Source organism: Apteryx mantelli, chromosome 18, assembly GCF_036417845.1.
Source record: "Apteryx mantelli isolate bAptMan1 chromosome 18, bAptMan1.hap1, whole genome shotgun sequence".
Lineage (NCBI taxonomy): Eukaryota > Metazoa > Chordata > Aves > Apterygiformes > Apterygidae > Apteryx > Apteryx mantelli.
The window spans coordinates 2,241,928-2,265,337 of NC_089995.1; the positions used below are offsets into that span (position 1 = coordinate 2,241,928).

Sequence of the window (23,410 nt, forward strand, 5' to 3'; positions counted from 1 at the left end):
AACTAACAGTTCATTACAGGAGTCTCTCATTCTTTCATCTTTGTACCGTGGCACATAACATTTTTTTGGAGATCGAGTAGATAAGCTGAATGGGACATATTTGCCTCTCATGCCCCTCAAGTATGACAGCCCTAAGCGAAACAGATTCTCTATGTCTTTTTGGCACATTTAATGTGCAAGTCTTATGCAAGGCTTTCAGCTGCAGACCCAACAACTGTCAGGCTGAAAGCAGCCTTTTGTATAACAAGGATGACCATAAAACTCTCCCGCTTACAAAAAGTATCAGGCCAACATACTTAGATTTTCCTGTAGCTTATGCGCTTACAACTTAGGCCAACACATCTGTTTCAGTTAAGCAAACCTGTTGTGGATGCAGAATGTGAACTATCTGACCAAAAACCTGGCTTCAAAATCTACATTCTTATAATCCACTGTGATCTCAGCATCACTTCAAATAGCCTAGATCCAACTGATAGAAAAGAGCCGTCTCATCAACTCAGCAAATAGCAAACAAAAAAAAAGACCAAAAAGACGGTCAATGAGGATACACTGCTCTAGCAAGGGAAAATTCAGCACAAGAAGCTTTGTACTGCTTCTGGCTGCACTGGCTAGCAGAAGGATAGCCCAAAATCTAAGCTGCTTTATCAGATTGTCCAGTTCATCCCCTGAAGTGAACAACCTGCAACCTTGAACTCTGAGCAGCCAACGTCCTTTGCTGTCACCAGCTTGGAGGCAGAAACAACAGCTACAAGTTGCTGTTGCTGGCAGACTTCAGAGCTTGTACTAACCATTTTGCTCTGGATAAACTCTGGTATTCTACATCCACCCTCAAAAGGACTGGATATTCCTTCCCGAGATAAGCTGCGCTTGCAGACTAACTCGAACTGCAGTCTGCTGGAGCAGATGCAGAACAGGCAGGAAGAAAAAAAATCGGAATCAAGAGAAACAACAAACAGCTATTCCAACCACCTTGCCCCATCGCAGAGACGGCAGGCAGAATGCCAGCGCAGCTCTCCCTTCTCTCCCCCAGACAAAGACGTGAGAAGGCAGTTGAAGTCTTGCGCCCCTGGGGAGAGCTGTGCTTGCCAGAATGTTAAATCATTCTAAGCTTTTCATGCACGGATGAAAAAAAAAATGGCAAAACAATGCAAAGGCAACTGGCATCAGCTGCCTGGAAGACAGTGTTTTTGCCAGCCTCTGTGCCTTCCTCCCAGCAGAATAGAACTTTATTCAACTACTGCTGGCCAACAAACTGAACTGCACAGTGATCAGAAGGAAATCTTTCTGAATGGAGTTATTCAAAGGAGCCATGAAATCTGTCTGTGGTTGCTGGAAGCACGATGCAGTCTGGGAAGCTGGCCTGGCTACCTGGACACCCGTCAGCAGGTGATCCTCACTATGCACTTCCAGCCAAGGAGCTAACCCGCTCCAAGTTAACCCTCTCCAGCACACCAAATGCAACAAGTCATTCCTGGGTTTGACCAGGAAACTGTCGTTTTAGAATTGTACTTTTGAAGAGCCATAAAACAACCCACATGTGCAAAACGGCCCCTCCGCCCCAGAGCCTGCAAGCCAGGCTCAGCTTGGTCTGAAGCAGGTACAGCATCAGATGGCGGTTCTGGTTCACCACTCATCGTTAGAGATGGACACTTGTAAGAACACGTGGGACGGGCTGGTGGCAATCACTTGGGAAGGAGATGCTTCTAACTGCTGCTTTACCTTGAAAATGCCATAAAGACTAAGGCCAGTTTGGCTGAGGCAATCACACAAACTCTGCAAAGCTCGGAGCCACCTGTACCATCAGCACTTTTCTGAGGGAGTAAAGAGCCTGGCCCTTCTGCATCGGCAGGCTTCTCTCAGGGACGAATTCAGCCTTACAGGGGGCTCATCTTAATGGAGAGCCGAAGCGCACAGGAGGGCAAAATCAGCTCCTTGCCCGCGAACAGGTACCAGGAGGCAGACGAGAACAACCCCGAACAGGCGGAAGGAAGCCCCGCAGCGGCTCCTCCGGGGTTCCCGACGTCTCGGGCACCAGGCGGCTCCCGCGGAGCTCGTCGCGATGTCAAGGCTCACCCGCCGCCCGAGGGCGAGCGGCCGGGGCGCAGCGGCAGCGACGGCGGCGGCTCCAGCCCGCACCCCGCGGGCACCCGAGCGCCGCCAGGGCTCGGCCGGGGCCTCCGAGCCCCGCGGTGCCGCCACCTGCGGCCGCCCCGGCGCAGCGCCCCCGCGGCACGGCCGCCCCCCGCGATACGGCGGGAGCCCCGCGGGGCCCGCGGCCGCCCTGCCGCCGCCCTGCCGCCGCCCCGCGCCCCAGCCCGGCCCGGCCCCGCGCCGGGGGTCCCGCCCGGCCGTGGCGGCGCCCCAGGGGGCGGCGAGGGCCGCGCCTCGCTGCCGGCCCGGCGCCGCCTCAACAGGTGCGAGGCGGCCGCACTCACCTCTCCGCCATGGCTGCTCGGCCGCGCCGCCCGGCTCCCTCCCTCCCTCTCTCCGTCCGTCCGTCCGTCCGTCCGCGGCGGCGGGGCAGGATGTGTAACCCGATCCCGCCGGCCCAGCCCCGCCCGGGGGCGGCTCGGCCCGGCCCGGCCCGGCCACCAGCGCCGCCGGGACCCCCGGCCGCTCCCCGGGTCCCTCTGCTGGGGGCCGTCGCGCCGCGCCGGACCCAGCGGGCGGCGGGGAGGGGAGGGGCGGGGCGGGGAGGGGCGGGGCGGGGCGGGGAGGGGCGGGGCGGGGCGGGGCGGGCGGCGGCGCCCGGCGCGGCCCTGGGGCGGGCGGGCCGCGGGCAGCCCCTGGCGGCGGCTGCGGGCGCTCACGCCGCCCGCCGCGGCCGCGGAAGAGTCACGGGGGAGGTGCCGCGGCCGCGGAGGGGCCGGGCCGCGCCGGGCCGCGCGTTCCGGAGGCGCCATGCGGCTGGTGGGGCTCGCTCGCGCCGGCCCCGGCCCCGGCCCCGCCGCCGGCCCCCCGCTGCCCCCGGCCCCGGCGCCGGGCCCGGCAGTCACTGCCTCCCCGCGGGGCCGGCGCTCGGCCCGTCTGCCCCAGCCGCCGCTCAGGGCAGCGCCGAGCGCAGGAGGCTGCGGGGGCCTCGACCCGTCGAGGGGAGGCCAGCGGGCGGACGAGGCGGGCGGCTCCCGGCGCCGGCGCTCGTTCCAGGCCGGCCGGGACTCCCCAGGTGAAGTGGTTCCTCCGGGCATCCGCCCCGTCAGCCCCCGAGGGCACGAGCGGGGCAGGTAGCCCTTGGCTCGGGTCGCCGAGCCGTGGCGAAGACTGCAGGGTTTCGGCAGAGGCCGTCGCTGGGCAGTCGGCTCATTGCGCAGTTTCCCGGTGCGGGTGGAGAACGAGATGGCCCCGTCCTCTTCCCACCCCGCCCCTTTGTTCCCCCTCCTCTGCGTTTGGGGGGGCCAGTTCTGGCCTGGCTCCCAACCTGCAGCTGCCCACCTGCTTGGGCAGGAACCAGGGGAAGACAGCGCGGGATCGTTGGCCAGTCTCCTTCAGCAGCGGAGACAAAGGAGACATCAGCCCTCTGCGCTGGGAAAAGGAGCAGGAGCAGAAGAGCGGACTGCTTCTGGGCAACAGCCGGTGAAGAAAAGGGCAGAGACACGAGGATGACAAGCTGACAAATCGATGGTGACAGCAGCCGGAGAGGACAGAGCAGAGCGCTCGTGGCAGCACCCACCTCTCCCTCTCGCAGGAGGCGCGTGGGCACGGTGGGTGCTGCCCAGGGGCCGTGCTCGGAGCCACAAGCAGATGAGGGAGCGGAAGCAGGCCCCCGGCTCTGGAATCGCCCTCCTGAGCTTTCTCCAGGTACCGGCGTGGCCTGGGCCGGGAGGAGGCGGACAGGGACATCCCACGACTTGGGGGATCCGTGGATGGAGACTGTGGAAATGAAGAGGGGAGGGCAGAAGTGGAGCCTCAACAAGAAATTTTGGAGGAGCTGGGAGAGGGACCCCAGCCTGGCACGCTGGTGTGGCTGGGGTAGGAGGAGGCCAGGCCCACTCTTTTGGTAGCCGCACCAGCTCACAGAGCTCATAGAGCTCTGACAGAAGTACTCTGGGTCTCAAATGACAGCAGGATTTAGCTACAGGGAGGCTAGATGATGCTGTCTTTTCTGAATTTAGTGACCTCATTCTGGTTTTGTTTCAAAAGAAAATTCCACAATGGCCAAAATCACCTTTTCCACAAGAGAACAAAAAACACCTGCCGGAAGTGGCTTAAGCCTTCCGATCTGAAATGTGCATTGCCCCAGAAGGGAATTACTGCTTCCCTGGGGTATTTGAATTTGAGAGATATTACACAGAAGCCAATACAACAGCACTGGACCTTCGGTTTGGTATCAGTCACTTGGCCCTCATGGAGGAGAATTATTCTGCTGGTATACCCCAAGAAACGGAGCTGCAATAGTCCCTTCAAAGCCTTCCACAAAATAGTACAAGAAATATCCCAAGATCCTTATCATGCTTTTTTTTTTTTTTCCCCTGCTTTGGAAAAGGCTGCTTGGTACTGTTTAAGCTATTTGAGCTACAGGTTAATAGCGATTGTCAACTTTCATGACCCTGTTTGTGAGGAAAAACATTGCAAGAGCTGTACCATACGTCACAGGTAGTTTGGGGTGCTTGAAGAGGAGAGAGACATCGGTAACGTAGACCTTTTACACACCTGCCTTTGGCAGTATACCAAGACGAGCCTGTGTAATGCTAGAACATGTACAATCGGCGCACATTTTCCTTGGTTTTGACTCCTGTGTTTTTAAAAGTGTTTCTTTAAAGAAACACATTGTTCAAAAAAATAAAAGGTGTCTGAAACAAGGATAAAGCTATTTGAATGGTTATGTCTGTTAAGACTGCATGGAGGTTGTGGTTGGTGCTGTTCCCAGATGTAGCCTGAGCTTTCTCCTGGATCACCGGCTGCCCTGGTAAATCATTTGTTCCTTGCAATCTCTGTGCTCCTGCACGGCCCTCCCCGCTGCGCACTGAGCACGCAGGGCATTGATTTGAAACAAGCAGCTGCCCAGAACGGTGCAAGTACTTTAACAGCTCTGCTTTCCTGACATTTTTTTTTATGACATCCTACAAGAGTAGGGATGGAACGTGGGACTTAGGAAAGTAGGCCTTGAATCAGTGTGGAGCACGGACAGATCTGTTTGTCTATGCTTTGCTGTGGCATCAAGCCAGATGCAAGACTGTCCCTGCAAGGTCCTTTCCAGAGCTGTCAGGACATGCAGTGAGGATGAGAAGCCTTGGATCTCCAATGTAGGAATCCCAATGTCTAGCTTTGCCCAGACATGTTCTCTTTTTTCCCCAGAAATTTTGTCTGGGAAGATTTTGAGGACTTTCTATGTTTATTGTGCCCAGAATACAAATGAATCTGGTCAAGTCTGTGCAGAAATACCAAGTGTGTCCCCTGCATTTGCACAGATTGACTGTTAGTGTATGAACAGCAAGTCTAATGCCTCAGGAAAAGGTAGAGCAGTCAATCATGAAAGCCTTCAACCAGCGTGAATACTCCAAATAAGCAAGCTATGTACTAAAGGTCAACCCTGCCAGATCAGCTCACGCTTCTGCCAGCCACCAAGTTGGAATGTGTCACTTGGCACAGTGGTACAGCAAGTCTCAGGAGTGCAGTCCTTGTTATCTAAATGCTTATTGAAATGTGGCAGTGTTCCCACCTAAGTCATACAAGGGTCCTGTTATTCCAGACTAGGAACAACCCCAGGAGTAGGCAAATTCTTGTGGTGGAGCTGTCCAGAATTCCTCAGATCCCTCTAATTAGGAGTGCTAGACTTGGCAGATACTTGGTGGATTTTGCCACTAGCAGAGTGATTTTTGGCCCATATCACACAACACAGCAAACTTCTGATACAGTCAGAAATGAGTCTGTTCAGGTTATTAATCATGTTGTACCACGGGTGAATCAGCTGGCAGGGGTCTCTGAACAGACTGATATAGCACTTGGTGTGCTCCCTAGCAGACGGTGCTTTGGCACTACTGAATAACTTTTGAGTAATTTAATCTGAAGACATTCATGTGAAGTCCCACTGCACTTTTAAATAACAAATAGAGAGACAGTGAGATCATGGCAACTCTGCTCGCTGGCTGGGCGTGCAGCTGCATTGTGCTTGCCCGGCAAGCCGCCGCGCAGCGGAGGCCAGCAGGGAAGGAGGGCCTCCGTGGGGGGCTGCGAAGGCTCCCAGCAGTGCGGGGAGGGCATGCTGTCCTGCAGCATTGGCAGGAGAGGGGAAGCAGGTAAGGGCTGAGTTCTGCAGGGTTACAAAACTCAAGGAATGGGACATAAACTAGGAGAGCAGAAAAGGCAGGCTTAAACCAGGTGTGCGCTAGAAACAAAAGTTTGCTGGTGTAGCTCTAAAATGTAGTTAAACTGGCAGCTCTCCTTGTGTGGATACGGATCCTATGGGCCTTTGCCAATAAAGGCTATGCCTGTTCTCTGAGGGAAATAGCAATACTGGAAAAATGCTTGTAGCAGCCTCTATTTAAGGGCTCTTGAAGATATAGACTTGGTGTATCAAAATTCTTAGTTGACACTACTGTGCTAGCAAGAGCCTCCACGCTTTGGGCAGACTGCAAATAGAAGCTGGGGAGATGGGGGGAGGTTGCAACAGCCCCGGCTTGAGGTAGCCCCAAGAAGGAGTGACCCAGCGTGGTACATGGGAAGTTGGCTGCAGGAGGGACTGGACAAGCATTCATTCCTTCTGCAATGTTCTTGTTTTATTTTGCATATTTCAAGGTCTGATGATAACGTGTAGGCTATTCTCAACCTGCACCCCTGGCAGGACTGCAGGAGAATCTATAACGTTACTGTTTAACTGCTAGAGTTTTGTAGCTAAAACTCTTAGGATGTGATTTTGCACACATTGCTTTAAGAGATCCTCCCGTTCCCCCACCACCATCACTTGTTCTTGCTCCCCTGGATGTTTCCCACCTCCTTACTCACGTTGCTGTGGAGCTGCACTCCAAGCAGCAACAACACCTGAGCTGAAACAAGCCACCTCTCCAAACTCCTAGCAAAACAGTGTGCAGTGGGGGCCCACGGTGTTTGGTGGCTTCCCAGCTCACTGCATGGAGCCAGTACCTGCTCCAGGAGAAGGTGGCACCTGCATGCTCAGTGCAAGCCGGTCAGTGCTCCCAGAAAGTCTCCTCTCTTGAGCCAAACCAGTTGACCTGGAGGTGCCCAGGAACACAGAGCAGATGTTGAAATGATGTCCTCACACCACTCCTACTCATGAGCTAGCAGCCTTATGCTGTCTTAACACTAAGTCATGCAGTAGGAGGGCATCAAAATGACGAGTGAGGAAACAACCGTGAACGCCAGAGGGTGGTCATATACCCTCTGGCACCAAGAACACTCTACTCTCAGGAGCAGAGATTCCCCACTGTTGGAAGAGGCAGGTTGAGTGAAAGGGGATTGAATTACTGGGCTCAATAGCTGGGTTTATGATGCTGTGACTTGGACGCAGGCACAAAGGTGTCAGAGTAGGGGCCGTCTCTTAGTGAGAGGTAGAGAGGTGCTGGTGGCTGTGAGCTATGTGGATACCAGTGGCTCGGGGAGGAGGAGAGAAATCCTGGAGGGGAAAAATTAAACAGCTAGAGGAAAATGTCTCTTTAGTAGACCTCTGCAGTGGCTTTCTCAGAGGCTTTCACAGCACCGTTTGCTAGATGCAGTGTATAGCACAGAAAGTGACGTAGAAAGGAGAAGTTACTGGGAACTAGAGAAATCTAGGGAATAGAAGGTGCCTGTTTCCCCAATTGGGACCCAGGCCACCAAGGCTGCATTGGGATCACTGGGAGCATAAATTTAGATGGATGTGGAGGGGAATAATACCAGAACGGAAGTGTGTGTGTGTGTGTGTGTGTGTGTGTGTGTGTGTTTGTTTGTTTGTTTTTGTTTTAAGGACTGCTTCCAAGGCACAGAAGATAATCCAGTCATAGCCCTACCCACCTCTCGCAGTGACGGGCTGAGGGAAACACCTACTAGTGGTACTTGGTGCAACACTATAAGGAGGTCCTGTAGAGACCTCCAAAGATATTGGTGGGTCACCATTTGACAAAAGCATGGCAGATCAAGCCCACCCGTCATTATACCTGCCATTAATACGCCAAAGTTGGCTGCAGAAGGTGAATATGAAGTCTCTGTAACAGTCTTTAAGAGCGTGGCAAAGACATCACAGTGTCTCCAAGAACAGCAGGTTATAAATCCCTGGCCCTTTTGCTAATAGTGAAGCCAAACTGCCTACAAGGGATTGGAAGAAACAGCCTTCATGAATTATGAGGCTGTGAATATTAGATCACTGTAAGATAAATTAAGAGATATACAATCAGTGTTTCCAGGCCAAACTATCCCCTTGCTGTTTGTTCTTGGCTGAAGTACATTTCCTACAACTATCATTGAAGAACTGTGAAAACATCCAGGTCCCTGATACTATGCTTGAATTGTTCCTTCAGATGCTGCTCCCAGGTGGAAGAAACTGTGTCCAGAGCCATACACCCATCCTCCTTTTCATGAAGCTGCTCAACTGATGGACGTTTATACTTGTGCACACACTCCACCTCAGGAAATTGCAGCTGGAGGACCTTGAATGAGGGGCCTTCCTCATCTGTAGGTCTGGAAGAACCTGTAATGTGAAGGGTAAGGAAAGCTTGGTATTGCTGAGAGCCAAGCCAGCACGTTGTCCCGGAGGTTTGGACCTGTTTTACCTGTGGGAGGGCAGGCATTGCCCTTGCTCTTACTCTGGTAACAAATGAGACTGCACAGGCCGGAACCAGTCCAGCACGGTGCCAGCCCCGAGGTGTCTCCCCATACATCAAGGGGGGGGGTAATAGTTCCACTCAGGTGTGAATGGAGCTGTTTGCTGTGTTGTGTGATACAGGCCCCTGACCCATTGACTGACTTCACCTCGGACCTGCCTCGTGGGCTTGTTGGCAATCACTGGACTGTGGCTGTGTCCGGTTACTATCACCAGACCTGCTCTGCTCCTCTTGCACAGTGGGACTGTGCCATGTCACAGAGGACACTGCCCTGCCTGCCCCGCTGTCACCTTGGCTCCAGCTTGCTTGTCCAGGTGGAGCAGTCCAATCCTGCTGCTTCTTGATTCCACAAGGCCCCGTGGCTGAGAGGAACAGAGGCAATCTTCTCTTGCCTTGCTGGCACAACTGCCACAGAGCTCCCCAGGCTCCAGAAAGGCTCAGATGCTCAAGTGAATAAGCCAGAGAGCACAACAGGGACTGCAGGGATGCTCAAGTGGCCAGTTCCACCTGCTTGACCTCTCCTGGCTTTGTGTGGCCCATCACAGTGATGGCAGCTCTGCCTCCCATACCTCTGGCCCTTCCATTCCCTCTCATGTGGCAGCTGCAGCAAGTCTCAACTCTGTGCGCTCTTGCACAGAAGGAGGCACTAATACTCAAAAATGTCCTGTACTGTGAAAGCCATATGTTAAATAGGTCAAGCTACTACTATGAATGCCCTACAGTGGGCAAGACTTCTCACAGTAAACAGTTCTTCATTCTATTAGGAAACAAGAAAAAGGGGGTACAGGTCATCCACATAGGTGATGGTTTCTTTGTCCTCGGAGATTTTCAAGGTTTGGACAAAAGAAGCCATGGCCAGCCTGCTCTGGTGTTGGCAATAGTCTCACTTCAAGCAGGAGTTCGGGTTAAAGCCCTTCAAAGGTCCGTTCCAGCCAACACATCTATTATTCTGTGACAAGGCACTTGAGGTTCAAGCTGGACAAGTAGATGTGGTGAATTCTCCATTACTTGGGAGCACAGGTATCTTGTATCAGGTGTCTCAGATGCTTTCTTATTGAAAGAGACCGGGCTGACCTGGATTGTATGAGAGTCCTTTCCAACAAATGGTCTTAGAATGTATAAGCCAAAGCAAAAACATCCCCTTTCTTAATTAACCCAGTTTGTGCTTTGAAGCTGGCTGTAGACAATGAATAGCCCAGGACTGTCATTTGGAAAGACCTGGTAGGATATTTGGCTATTTTGTAAAAATATATGTTTTTAAGCAGCAATCTGCATTTTTTTTATAGTGAGGAAGATGTAGATTCATATGATGAGCCAGATATTCTGTAATGGGGCTTTTTAAAAATCATCCTTGTCCCAAATTTTTCCTTCTTACTGCCTTCAGTTCCCTTGCAAAGTAAGCAGTCATCCTATCACATTACCAATTGGCAAAGGCAGCAGCTGGCTGTAACCCAACTTTAGCAGCATGGGACACGGAAACAGATGGAGCAGCAAATGCTCTTTGTTTCCTCTCCTGCTTTCTAAAACAGATTGTGACTAAAAACATACAGGAGAGACTTCTGCCATCTTTCCTGCTACTGTGGCTCCCTGGCTGCCTACAAAACTGTGGAATGAGCTCTGGCAGGGGTTACTGCTTGCCACAGCAAAGAGATCTCTGCCTTCTTAGAGGGGAGCTGCAAAGATAGGGAAAGGCACAAGATACTTCTGCAACAACTACAAACCCTAAGAGGGGAAATGAAGGTGTAGTTAGATGAGACAGCTGAACCAAGCTGAGAGCCTGCTACGCATTGAGGAAGCAGTCCTGCTCCCCCCACACTCCTGCCACTCTGAGTCTTGGTTCTGGTGCTTGTCTGAGCCCAAGTGAACTAAGTAAGCTCATTAAACTGGCACAAAACTGATCCAGCAAATCAGAAGTGAGCAGTGTTTTGCCAGACTAGTAACATGAATTGGCTTACTGGATGATCAGACAAGCACCAGAACAAGGACAAGGATGAGGTGCAGAACCACACACTAGAATTGGGAGTGGGGAAAGAGAACAGGAGAAGAAGGTGGAAGTGGGAATGCACCTTTTGAAACATAAGACTGACTTGATCAATCTGAGTACTGAGGGAAGTTCATGCTCCCAGGTCACTTTCCATGAGCCAAACTCTAAGGCTGTTGGCAAGGAAGGTTGGGAAAAAGTCCACAGCAGAGGTTTGCCTGCCTTGCTTCAAAATTCTCATGGTCTCTACCCAGGCTAGAGCATGGAAAGGAGAGCAGAAACCTTTCCAAAATAAGGTGCATATGTCCCTACCACCACATTAGTTACAGCTTCCCAAAGGATTTCTACTCTGTCTGTGCCTCTCACACCTCTTTGTGCCTGGTAAGAGTACTGCTGTTGTGAAGCCAGCTAATCTATGTCCTCTAAGGATTTACCAGTCAGTCCAAATGCACAAGCTGGGTAGCAGTGCTCTTTTCCCCTGGAGGAGACATTATGCACTCTAAAATGTGAAATTATCCCATTCCTGTGGGTCGGCTACGCAAGTCCTGATGTCAGCTGTCTTGAGCTGGGGGCCAGCTGTCCAGAGCAGAGGACGCTTGCCAAGAGGCAGGTGGCCGAGGCTGATGATACAAGACTGAGCTGGCACTGTCGCATGCACCCAAATGGCCACCTGAGCAGTGGTAACACAGAGGTCCCATCTTACTTTAAATTGATTTTCCTTCTCCCACCAGGGCTACACTAGCTGTCTAACCCATTGGCAGTTTCGTTAGATAGGTTTTCTTTGACTGATGTTTGTGCCAGACGATGTAATATTGTTGTAGGTACTTGCCAAGAATTGAGTTCTGTTTGTTTTAGCCACAAACAGAACCAGTAATTCCTAAAGCTAATTCTGCGGTCTAATGTTTTCTTCCTACAGGACTTAAATTAATTGAATCCCCATTTCTGTGAGAACCCTGGGAGGAGTGACCTGCTGCCAGGCCTCTTGAGTTAAGGAGAGACAGGGATATGCTAAGCCAACTACTCCATTTCTCACCAGTGCAGGAACTCTTCCAGGGATAGTTCCTCCTAGGCTTGTTGTGTCTTGGGGAGATTGTTCAAATTTCTGTTAGTCTTCACTGTCATACATAATTTTTCTCCATTTCATTGTTTATGAATATCCCCAACAGAAATATCTGTAGGTTGTTATTTCTCATCATACCCTTTTGGTGAAATGATACTGATCTGATTTTTTAAAACTTGAAGTTAACTCCTTTTGCCCTCAGATAATGTCTTCAATTCTGTCTGCGCCCCTTCAGTCTACTAATACATTTTGATAACAAAAATGGCCTGTACTGAACGTGAGGAAGGACCATTTGTTATGATACTCTGGCAGCATATTATGCCTTACCTTTTGTCTCCTCTCATACATTTACGGTTTTGAGGACCAGCCATGATCCCACTGAAAGCAATGGGAATGGCAGCAAGTTCTTTGCTCTACTACATAACTGCAGGGAGAAGTGAAGTGTCTGAACCAGTAATTGCCGGGGTTGCAGTGCCAAACTTTCCTGTTTACATTTATTGTACTCACTTTGTCAGGCAACCTCAGTTCCTCTGAGCATCCAGGCATTTAGCTTTAGGCAATTCACCTTGAAAGCTGTTCTTTGTTAGTTTTTTAATGTCTTGGATATCTATTAAACAGATCAACTAAACATCTGGGTTTTTGTATTTTATTTTCTGTGCTGTGCACAAAGGCTAGGTGCTGACAACCTGAACGTGTGTATCTATTGTCCGAGCACCTCCATGACTGCCCTTTGGAAACAGCTACTGCTAGAGAACCGAGGAAACGCTCGGGCTTAGGTCTGAGCAGCATCTCAGAGATATGCCCTACACAACCACCGGGCAATTCCCCTGCAACAGCAGGCCCATAGGAGGCCATGGCCAAGTAAGAGCAAACAGCTGTCAGGGCGCAGCAAGGGATGGCTGCTCCCTAAGGGACAGGGAGCCAAGGGCAATAACATGGCTGGCAGAGCAGGGGCCTCTCCAGGCAGGGCCCAGCCCCACAGTGCCCCGAGCAGGGCAGGCCCGGGGGGCAGCCATGAGTGCAGATCATCGGGAAAGTTTGTGGTATTGAGGAAGGGCTGAGGTCAAGCTGGGAAGGCAATGCGCAGGACAGGAGCAGGTCCAGTGACGTGACCAGGGTCAGACACAACCCAGTGATTGCCAGGCAAGTCTACAGGGGCAAGGCAGAGCTGAGGTCGGGTTAGGCAGTCAGCTACAGGTCAAGATCAACAGGGCATGGGCACCTGCAACATAGCTCAAGCAGGGAGTGAAAGCCTAGGCAGCCTGAGCTTGAATACAGCTCCTGGGCCCATGAGCAGGGGTGTGGGTGGAAGTCCCAGGTGAGGCTGGTGATGGCAATTAAGGTTTTAGTGCCCTCAGGGCCCTTCCAGTGGCTTCCCAAACCTGTGATATAAGACCATGAGCATGGTTATTCCAAATCAAGCCAAAGGTCTGTCTCCCCCTATAGCCTGTAGTCAATAAGGGGAGAACTCCCTTCCCTTGTACACACCTGTGTGAGCAGAGATGGAGGGGTGCAAGGTGCTGGAGCCACTGCTCCTCTTATTGACACCTCCCTAAAGCTTCTGGAAGGAGGCAGAGCATCATCCAGCACCAAGCAGTGGCCTCCAAACAGCCTAGCAGAGGTGTCGCAGGACCTCAAGGGAGGCCACCATAGCTGAATGTGCAGTGACATGACCTGCAGCACAGCTGTCTTGCTGATAGCTCAGTGTGGGCCTGTATGGGACCTTGGGGCTGCTAGGCCAGGTCCAAGGTTATGAAGAGGCCCTGCAGGAGAGAGAAGGCCACCAGTGGCAGATTCATTTCTGGATTCAGGTCCCAACTGCACTGCAAGGAACTTGACTGTCTCCAGAGCATCTGCTGCACCTCTGAAGCTTTGCCTGGGACTGTGACCTCCCCTCTTCAAGCCCCAGACAGTATCTCTTCTGTTGACTTTCCCATAGCCAACAGAGGGTAGCACTTATACCTTGAACGTGCACACAGGCAGGTAAGCAAACACTTCACCCCAGCAATAATTTTATTCAGCTCTGACAGAGACTGCACAAAGTGCTGGACCAACTTCCAGGTCCCTATCTCCTTCCACTGGGGGTGTGTGTGGGGACTGTGCAGTAGGCATTTGGTGGAGATCTTTCCCTGGGAGCCATGGTGGAGCTCGTGTTGGAGAGATCCTGGTAGCACAGAGACAGGAGAAGAGTCTTTGGAGACAGCCAAAGGTGTGAGCCAGAGAAGTCCACATCAAGCTACTGACATCGTACAGAAGTTCCTTAAAGGCCTGAAGTCTGAAGGTGTGAATGTAGACCAGGGTCTTCATCTTTAGTAGGAGAGATGTCAAGACACCTGAAGAGACTCAATGCAATCTGGGCCAGAAAAAAATCTATGTTTTTCCTTGGAGGCTGGCCAGAGAGGAAGAGCTACAAGGTGTTGAACTGGTATTCCTGGAACAGAGCCTGATAATGTTAGCATTGCCACCACTCCTCCAAAGGAACATGTACCGTGGCATGGTGACTGAGCTCTCGGACTGGCTGGCTGGTGGAGAGGGCTCGGTGGCAGAGCACAGTGGGTCTGACCTCACAAGGTGATGCAGAGCCCGTACACTAGTGGTACCCACCCCCAGGCCACAGTTCTTCACGCAGCTGATGCTGGCAGAGAGGACTGCCCAAGGCATGGCTTGGCAGAGAGGCTTCCACTGCATCAACTGTCAGGTCGCTGGGTCCTGTGCCAGGAAGAGTGTGTCATTGGCACATGCCAGCAGGCCACCTGAAAATCCTGATGTGTGTTCAAGCTCTAGCAAGATGATCTATGATCTCTGAGTGTCCTGAGGAGCAACACTGGCCACAGAGTCTCTTTGTCTGACTGTAACTGCCATCACCAACCTCAGGACACTCCAGCCAGGGCCTTTCCCTTTTTTTCCCCTCAAGAAATGGTGCCTGTCCCTTTGACCTTGGATCCTCACATCCATGGGGTACTTCTGGACTGTTGGAGAGCAGTGTGGCTACCTTGGGCACCAGAAAATCTGCTCCTTCGTTCAGTGTGCTTTCGGGATCTTAAAACAATGACAGCACTGACTGCACGGGTATGGAGGCACTCTGGCATACCCCAAAGAGGCCAATCTCCATCTTTGGGACGTGCTGCACAATGTGCCTAGTGGAGCAGGAGGAAGAGGCCCCATGAGGGAAGAGAGAAACCCAGAGGAAGAGGATGGATGGGCCAGTTTTTGGTATTCCTGCTTCTTCTAGTGAAAGTGTCTGTAGTACAGTAGCACTATACTTCTTAAGAGAGAAACTGTAGGCAGGCTTGCCAGTGTCACGCTTCCTTCCACACCCGGAGCAAGCCTTCTAGGCACTGCCTCTCTTGCTGCGTTTGCCCTGACCTTGGCACTAGCAGAGGCCACCAGCAGCTTGCCTTGCACAATACGTTCAAAAGGGCAAAGCACAGGGATCATTAACCAGCCTGGTGTTGTTCAAAAACTTGAAAAAAGTTATTGGAGCTGTTGGTTTTGCCCAGCTGGTGGGGCTAAAAATAAAGGACACTTCTCACAGACATAGTAAAATGCTTGAATGTTTGAAAGAAGGTTTAGGATTAACCATGAAACTTGGAGTAGTTTATTATTTATTTCCATTACAGCAGTGCATAGAGACCCTCCCAGCCAGAGTGAAGGACGTGCTGTGGCAGGTAGATTAGGGATCCATGAGCAAACAGGCAGTTTGAATCTCAGACGCTTTTTGTGCAGTGCACTTTCATGCTCTCAGGATCCCTTGGGGCCTGCAGCAAAGCTCCCTTGGAAGCAGGTGTGCTGGGTCTGAGCCTAAAGGAGCTGGATGCCCAGTGCCACTTATCCTTGTTGTCTGTATGGAGACAGCTTGATATGCTGCATTTGTATCTGGAGTACAAAACTCATGAAAATGCTGTGGGGCAGATATGAGACATACTTGTTGCTCCATTGACAACACAACAGGCCTCTGCTATGCATCCCATCAAGAGTAAATCAACTGTGGACAATGAAGAATTCAGTGACCATTTACTGGATAGCACAAGTCAGGAGAGGAGACACTTCTACATAAGAGCAACTGAGAGCATGTGCAGGTGTGTGAATAGCTGGTGAAAGGCCAGGGAACAAGTGTCTTCACCCATGATACAAACACATTTTACTGATACCAGAATAGATGCGGAGAATAGGTAGTTTGATGCATAGGAGAAACTCAAACTGCGCCACCAGCCATGCCAAGTCCTTGGGGAGCAAGTTGCCTTTCATCTCATGGAGGGAGACTATGATCATCTCCTGCCAAAAAAAGAAGGGAACTCCGCCTTGCAACCAGTACCTCCCACCATCCTTAGCATGGACTGTAACATCTTAGAGGGCCAGCTTGCTGCAGCTTGGATCCATGCCAGGAAGCATGATCTACTCAGATCTGGCCTACGCAGTTCTAGGTCAAATCCTTTTGACACCTGGTAGCTTGTTCAGGATTTTCTCTGTCTGGTATATAGAGATGGTCCTGACCAGCTTCCCATTTTTGAATGGTATTTTATTTTTTAATTTAATATTTTAATAGCTGTTTTTACCATGCTAGGTAGCCATACCAGCCTTTTTAGGAAAGTCCTTGGTCTTTTTTTCTACAGGTAATAGAGCCTTGTTCTGAGCCATTTAAGCAACCTTCATGCTTCTTGCAAGCATTTTATCCTTTTGGCTGCTTCTATTAATTTTTAATAAGTTATTTTGGGGTGGGGGGATTTCTTTGTTGCTGTTGTTATTTCAGCGATATTGGATTAAATACATTATATTCGCTCTTATACATAGTTTTTTCAATAGCACGGTTTTGAATGAATGCTGAGATGTGTGAGGGACTTAAGCTTAGAGCTGCTTCCTTTAGGTTCTCCAGCCAGCTGCTCCAAAAATCAAGCCTTTGTGGTATCTAAAAATGTAGTATCTGCATCACATGCTGATGTGGCATTTACTCACTCAGTATGGGGATAATTGGAAACTCTTATGATGATGTTTTCTGTCGTGGCAGCCACTCTGATCTCCTAAATATATCACTGTTACAGTCACTGTTTTTGAAGACTGCTCGCTACAGTAGTCCTAATACTCTTTTCTTATTTAGGCATGACATTTCTACCTATAGGAGTTCAGTGTTACATGTTGGCAGATTAAAATTCGTTAGGCACATTGACTCTAAGCTTTCTTTGGCATCTAGCACATTCCTCTACAAGCCTGACCTGGTTCTTCACATATAATTTGTAGCCTGCTGTTACGATGTTCCACTGATTATCTGCCTTGCACCAATTTCTGATATGCTTACTCTCATTTAAAATTGGACATTTCAGTTCTTCCACCTTATTTTTAGATTGTGAGAATTTCTACAGAAGTACATGCACATTTGTGTGTGTTACCTAGTTTTCTGTATCCTGTTTAGACTGGACTTTATTTGTTCATCCTGCCGTTTGCAATTTCAATCATCTTTTTTGTCAGCTTCCACTGCCATCTTTTAGCTAAGATACAGAATTTTAATGACTTCAACTGTGAAGGATCACCCTAAATTCTGGGGGTTTTTGCACATCAGTCTTCTTTACTTAGTTTAAAAATTCCCCTACAACTTTTTTAAGTATCAGCAGTCTGATTCTTTAGATCTCAGGCCTGTATCTGTATTCCCACAAACTGCTCCTTGCCACCTGCCTGGACTCTTACCAGAGAAATTCTTCTTACAGCTCGTCTTTTCAATCTTCACCTCCCAGGCTTGATAAATTACTTCATTAGGGCATGTCTACACAGGAAAATGGATCCCAAAAATTACTGCACTTTTTTTTTTTTTTTTAACTCCAAGGCTTATTCCACAAGAACTTCTGTGCATAACTTATTTTAACTTGATTGGACCAAAAGCCAAGTCTTTACAGGGAAAAGAGTCGGTAGTACAGGACAAGTGGAGTCTCCTTCTCTTTCTACACACAGCTCAAACTCTGTTCCTGCAGTCCCGCCACGCACGGAGCAGCCGGGCCCGCCCGCCTCTCCCCGGCTCGCGTCGCACCTCGTGTCGCTGCTGCAGCTTTACCTGCCCCGCTTCAGCAAAGCGGCGGCGGGTCCCGGCCGCGCCGGTTCCCGGGCGCTCACCCCGCTACCTGCTCGTGCCCCCCGCACCCCGGAACCGCTGCGCGGGCAGCAGAGCCAAGCTCCTCGCCCCGAGCACCGGCGGCCACACTTCCCAGCCTGCGGCCGGGGTTACGCAGCCGAGCACCGGCCCGAGCCGCCAAATCCCTCGGTCCCGGAGACCGCAGCAGCCCGTGTCCGCTGCCGGCGCCGAGAGGCGGAGGCGCTGACCGCGGTGCGGAGCAGCGGGGAAGCGCTGCCGGCCGCCCCGGGCCCGCCCTCCCTCCGGGGTGGCGCCGCGGCCGCGGAGAGCTGCAGCGCGCCCGGGGCCCGGCAGGCGGCGCCGCACTGCGGCCGCCGGCGCAGCGCGGCGCAGGCACGGCGAGCTGCTGCAAAGACAGCAAGCAGGCGGTCCCACATGGTCTAGCGGTTAGGATTCCTGGTTTTCACCCAGGCGGCCCGGGTTCGACTCCCGGTGTGGGAAAGCAGCTCTCTTTTTAGCTCCCACCCCTTTTTTCCAACCGGCCAGAGCTCTTCTGCCATCCTAAGCACGGGATAAAACAAACGTGTGAGTCGGCTCCCACTCCCACCCCGAAACCTCTCCTTGGCCCCCTGCACCCCAGGGCTCCCACAACCCCTGGTGCTTTTAGCAGAATCACAGGCAAGCAAGGACCTGCTACCTAAATATCCTGCATTTCAACACATGGTACTAAAATGAGACCAAGCCTCTCCTCCAGGTCAAGCGTTGTCCCTTAACCAGGAAAACTTTTGTTAGGAAATGTTTTACTTAAAGCTTCCCTCTGGCCTTCCTGCCAGCGCCAGAGGTGAACCAACACAAGCACATAGCAACCACGCTAATAACCCTGCAGTTACATAATCACTATCCCTGGTATATCAACAGCCACGTCGTACAGCGCTCGAGACCCCTGAGAGCCGGTGCCAGAGCCGGACATGAAGCTTACGCACAGCTTGGGCAGCTGCTTCCCTGGTGCGTGGCATGTAGCATGGAGGTGCTAAATGGCAGGAGGCACTGCTGAGGGCCCTCATTACCCATCCCCACCAAGAAGTCTGTATATACTCAAATCCTATACGTGTTTTTACCTCCTTGGGATTCACATCCTGCTTCTTCCTTCCTTCCACACTTCCTGGATATCAGTAAAGGGTGAGCAGCGTGTTAGCGGAGTAAACAAAAGTGTCAGGCTTGTGGGCCTCCTCCCAGAGTCTGATTCCATATTCAAGCAATGAAAGAGAAAACCCTTATGAAAATCCACTGACCTGAGCTTAAGCATGTACTTAAGTCACAGTCATATGAGGGAACAAAAAATATCCCACTGAATACTCTAACAAGTTTAACTCCCAATTTTGAGTTCCTGCAGAGTTCTACCTATACTAAATGCCTTTGACAATTTGCTTGAAGGTTTGGGGTTTGTAACAGATATTTATAAGACCAAGGAAGAAAACCAACAACTTATTCTGGGGAAACTGAAAGTTCAAACTGAAAGTAGAAGTTACCTGAACCATTTCTAGACATCAATCTGGATTATGTTTTATCCAGGTAAGAAATAGTGCACAACATATATAACTGATGCAGAAGAAGCTGAAGCATACAGTAAACACTTTTGTTCTGAATTTCCCCACGTTTCTACCCTTCAGTGGTTATTCCTACTGCATGGTAGACTTAGAAGCCATTAAGCTAAACATCAACTCATAAAAAGTTAAAAAGGTTTAAGTCTATCGAACAGGATAACTGTCATGTAAGATTTTAAAGGGTTGGCTGTGAAGCTCTCCGAGCCATAGATGTTGCTATTGCACAAATCAAAAGACCAGAAGCCTGAGAGAAAAAAATGTCACTATTCCTACCCCTTAATAAGGGTAAGTGGCCTGGGAAGCTGGAAACTGGTTAGTCCTGACATTCTGGTGGCTGACATGGGAGCGGCACTAACAAGCACCAAGTGATGGCAGTGAGGTGAGAGACATACAGCTAACAACAGCCAGTGTGGCAGTATGGGAACAGCCTCCATAAGCCTCATTTTGTCAATGATAAAGTTATAAATTTTGTTTTCAACCAAACTGTACAAAAATCACCATGTTGCAATATAAGTCATGCATTTTTTGACAATTCATTTTTCCTAAATGTCCCAAACTTAATCAAGTTGACCAGTTCAGAAAGACTTGAAAACTCTGTGTAAGAGCTTTAATATCTTTGTAGGCTATTAACTTTTCAGGAATGATACACTAGTCTGGGAGTTTTGAGAAAACAGATTTTGAATTGAAAGACTACAAGCTTGAATCCATATTCCTAATTGATTTAACTCAAGTAGTTCTATTTGCTATAATAAAATAAGAATTTCAGGAGGCATAAAGTTGGTTTAGAACTTCTCTTGAACTGTTTCAGACTTGTAGGACATAAAATTTTCAAAAAACTCAGCTGTTACTGTTTGTCTTGTGCTGACTTAAGTAGAAAGCCCACTAAATGTTATCTCTATCATATTGAACAATTAGCCAACACTTACTGCATATTATTAAATTTAAATTAAAAAATGAGCCATTTTGTGGGCTCCCAGTGGAAGCAAAGCACTGTTAATGAGACAAGCATGTTTTGTTTCACGAAACACTACTACTCTGAGTTAAACCATACAAAGCTCTAGCAGGCTATTTCTGCCAATTCTCAGTGGCTTGGACCAAAAGACACAACAGAGTGCCAGGGTACCGGCAATTTAAGTGGAACCTGAGACTCTGGTGGCTGAAGAGCTGTCACACTGTTAGTCCTGTAAGGGGCAACAGTTTCTGGCAGAAGGCTACAATGGTAACACCTTCAGGTGCTGCTACTACTAACACTAGTGAACCCTGTCAGAGTCCTTAGCCAAAGGGAGGAAGGTCATACCACACACATTATTAAATCATTACATCGGAAGAACCAGTCATGAAGGAATATAGACAGTTTCAAAGCCCTGCCCAATACATGGCCTAATCTGCTCTCTCCCTTAACAACAAATATCAAGCTTGAAACAGCTAATGTTTAACACTATCCCAGACCATCATCCATCTAGCCCAAGACAGGATAAAAGATTTCAAAAGGGTGAGCATGTATGATGCTTCCTTCCGTGCTCCAACTATGAGAGTTGGAGCTCTCAAGCTCCAACATTCACAGCTCAGGGATTACCCTAAGCTACACCCAATTTACATGCATTGCGTGTTTGTCACAACAGTTCAGTTTTACTCTGCAATTGCCAAAAAGCTAACCGGTAAAGGGGCTTTCTTCCTCTGGCATAGGACCCCAGTACAATTCTCACTTGTTACTACCACCTAAAATATACTGCTTACAGTGGGACTTTTAATATAGTGGCCAGTTGGGATCTCAAGAAAGTGATTAGTATTTTACAACAAGCATAAAACTATTTGCTCTAACAGATATGGGCAGAAATCTGGACACAGATGTTAAGTGGCCTATCTACAAAGGATATATTGTTTCTGGCAAATGCTCTTGTTATTCCATTAACCCCATAGTACACAAACATTTGAAGTGTGAACGCAGCCTTTGGAGCTAAGAGATTGTAAAAGCACTTACGGTTACAGGTGCTCAAAAAGAAAGAAAAAAAACCTTATCGTTTTCCATAGCAAATATACTTAAGCTAGACAAGACATCTGTGTGTGGCTGCAACTATGCCAAGAGAGTTCTTACTAGCTGACAATATGTACATTTTGTGGATTTGGAGATACCAAAGCTAGAGAGCATCAAAGCTTCAAATTGATCATAGTCAGAATCTGATCTTTTATTCTCTGTTCAAAATAAAAACAAATGGATAACAGAGACCTACCAACGGATTACTGCCTAAAATTGTCCTCTCATGGCCTGAGGTGGCGTTGCAGGTGCCCTGCTTCTGTTTCTCCTTTCCTGAGCCTACTTTAGTTAATTTAGCCAGTTACCCCACCCCCTTACAGTTTCAAAGGTCTCCTTCCAGTCATTCTGGCCAAAAACCCCACAAGAAAGCTTGGAGATGACCTGAATTCAAAAGGGACCATCAAAAGCACTTTGGAAGTCTTTCTGAAACCCATTAGCCCAATAGGCATACCCATATAACTTTCACTGAAGCCCTCCTTGGGTTGCTGCCCAATCAACAACAAAAAAGTGCTGGAATTTTCAGCCTATGAAAGAAGGAACTATACAGATACAATGGTGAAATTCTCACCATGATAAAAATGTATTTAGTGATGTTGCTGTTAAGGGACAGAGGACTGGATACATGAAGGAATGAAAAACAGGTAAAAGGAGAAGTTGCAGTAACTTTACCAGAAGAAAAAGGGCTGTGACAGGAAACTCGCTGCTGCTCTTGTGTGGAGCTCAATACTGTGCCTGTTGACAATCTCCCAGGAACACCCCAAAGGATTAAGGTCATGGGTGTTCCTGAAGCACAAGCTAAAAATGGAATTGAGGCTTTGAGTCCACAGTCACAAGTGTGATAGCCAGCCAGAGAAAAAGCACTACTACTATGCTAGTCAGGCCACCTGATGCCACCTGGCTGCTGGCTTCCAGCCAGAGCAGGTAGCAGCAGAAGGAAGGACAGTCCCTGCAAAGCTCTGCAGAGACACCTGAGTGCGGGGGAAGCAGGCCAGCACTTTACACCGGCCACCTGCAGCCCGCCAGACCCTGCGCAGGGCGCTCCGCAGCCCGGGAAGGGGGCAGCCGGCCCTCGGGCCCGCACCGAGCCGGGAGGATCCTGCCCTCAGGAGCGCGTGGAGCCCAAGTGCCCAGGCGCTGCCGCTGAGGAGCCCGGCCACCTCCCGCAGCAGCCACCCTGGGCCGCGCGTGTTTAAATGGCCGCAGTTCACCTTTGCTCTCTCCGCTGCGCCCGAGGCGGGCGCGACCATTCTCGCGAGAGCGCCTAGATGCGGGGGAGAAGGAGGAGGCCTGCCGGCCCGCCCGCCGCCCAAGTCTCGCGAGTGTTTGAGCCAGGGTTTCCGGGTGCGATGTCTCGCGAGACGCGTAAGGCGAAGATGCGTTCGGCCTTGTTTCGCCTGTGTCTCGCGAGAGCCCCTGCGAAGGGCGCTAGGCGACCCCGTGCGAGTGCGCGGAGCCTGCGAGCAGCGAGACGCGGCGGGCGCCATTTCAGGGAGCAGTCGCCGGTGCCAGAGCTGGGTCTGAGCCCAAGTCCGGGGGCCGCCCGCCACGGTCGCGCTGTCCCTCGCCGCCTGCCGCCCTGCGGCTGGCTGAGCGGCGCCGTCACTCTGCTTTTTAAGCGCCTTGAGAGGGTTCCTGAGCCCTCGGGCCCATCCCCCACCGTCAACGCAGCCAGCGCCGGAACCGGGAGCCGCGGCCGTCACCGCTGGACCTCGGACACCTCAGCGAGGACATCAACCGCCCGCGGCGCAGGTAACTGCCGGGCTGGGGGCTGGATCCGGTCGCCGGGCGAGCAGTGCGCTGGCCCGTGGAGCGCTGGGGCCTGGGCCTGCGGGCGGCCCGAGAGGCCCGGGCCCCTCCCGCCGCCTGGGCTTCTTCTCTCTGGCTGGAGTGCCGCGACCGCCCTCGGCCTCCCCGCTGGG

At 50.8% G+C, this 23,410-nt stretch overlaps 2 protein-coding genes and 1 non-coding gene across 7 annotated transcripts in view; 2 read left to right on the plus strand and 1 right to left on the minus strand.

Annotated features, from left to right (window-relative positions):
• LOC106499921 (rho GTPase-activating protein 39) overlaps positions 1-2,471 on the minus strand; it is a 69,846-nt gene extending 67,375 nt beyond the window's left edge. Inside the window, exon 1 of the mRNA XM_067307658.1 lies at positions 2,436-2,471. Within this exon, the coding sequence (XP_067163759.1) occupies positions 2,436-2,446 (11 nt within the window). The 5' untranslated portion in view covers positions 2,447-2,471. The remainder of the gene's footprint in view (positions 1-2,435) is intronic.
• Positions 2,472-18,281: 15,810 nt separating this feature from the next.
• TRNAE-UUC (transfer RNA glutamic acid (anticodon UUC)) lies at positions 18,282-18,353 on the plus strand. The gene has a single exon. It is a non-coding gene; the product is annotated as a tRNA-Glu (tRNA).
• A 4,319-nt stretch (positions 18,354-22,672) lies between these two features.
• Positions 22,673-23,410, plus strand: part of RBM39 (RNA binding motif protein 39) — a 33,538-nt gene continuing 32,800 nt past the window's right edge. The window contains exon 1 of one of the 5 annotated variants that reach the window (XM_067307580.1): positions 22,673-23,240. The gene's annotated coding sequence lies outside the window, so the exon portion shown is untranslated. The remainder of the gene's footprint in view (positions 23,241-23,410) is intronic. The other 4 variants (XM_067307581.1, XM_013961576.2, XM_013961575.2 and 1 more) reach the window with 4 other exon arrangements.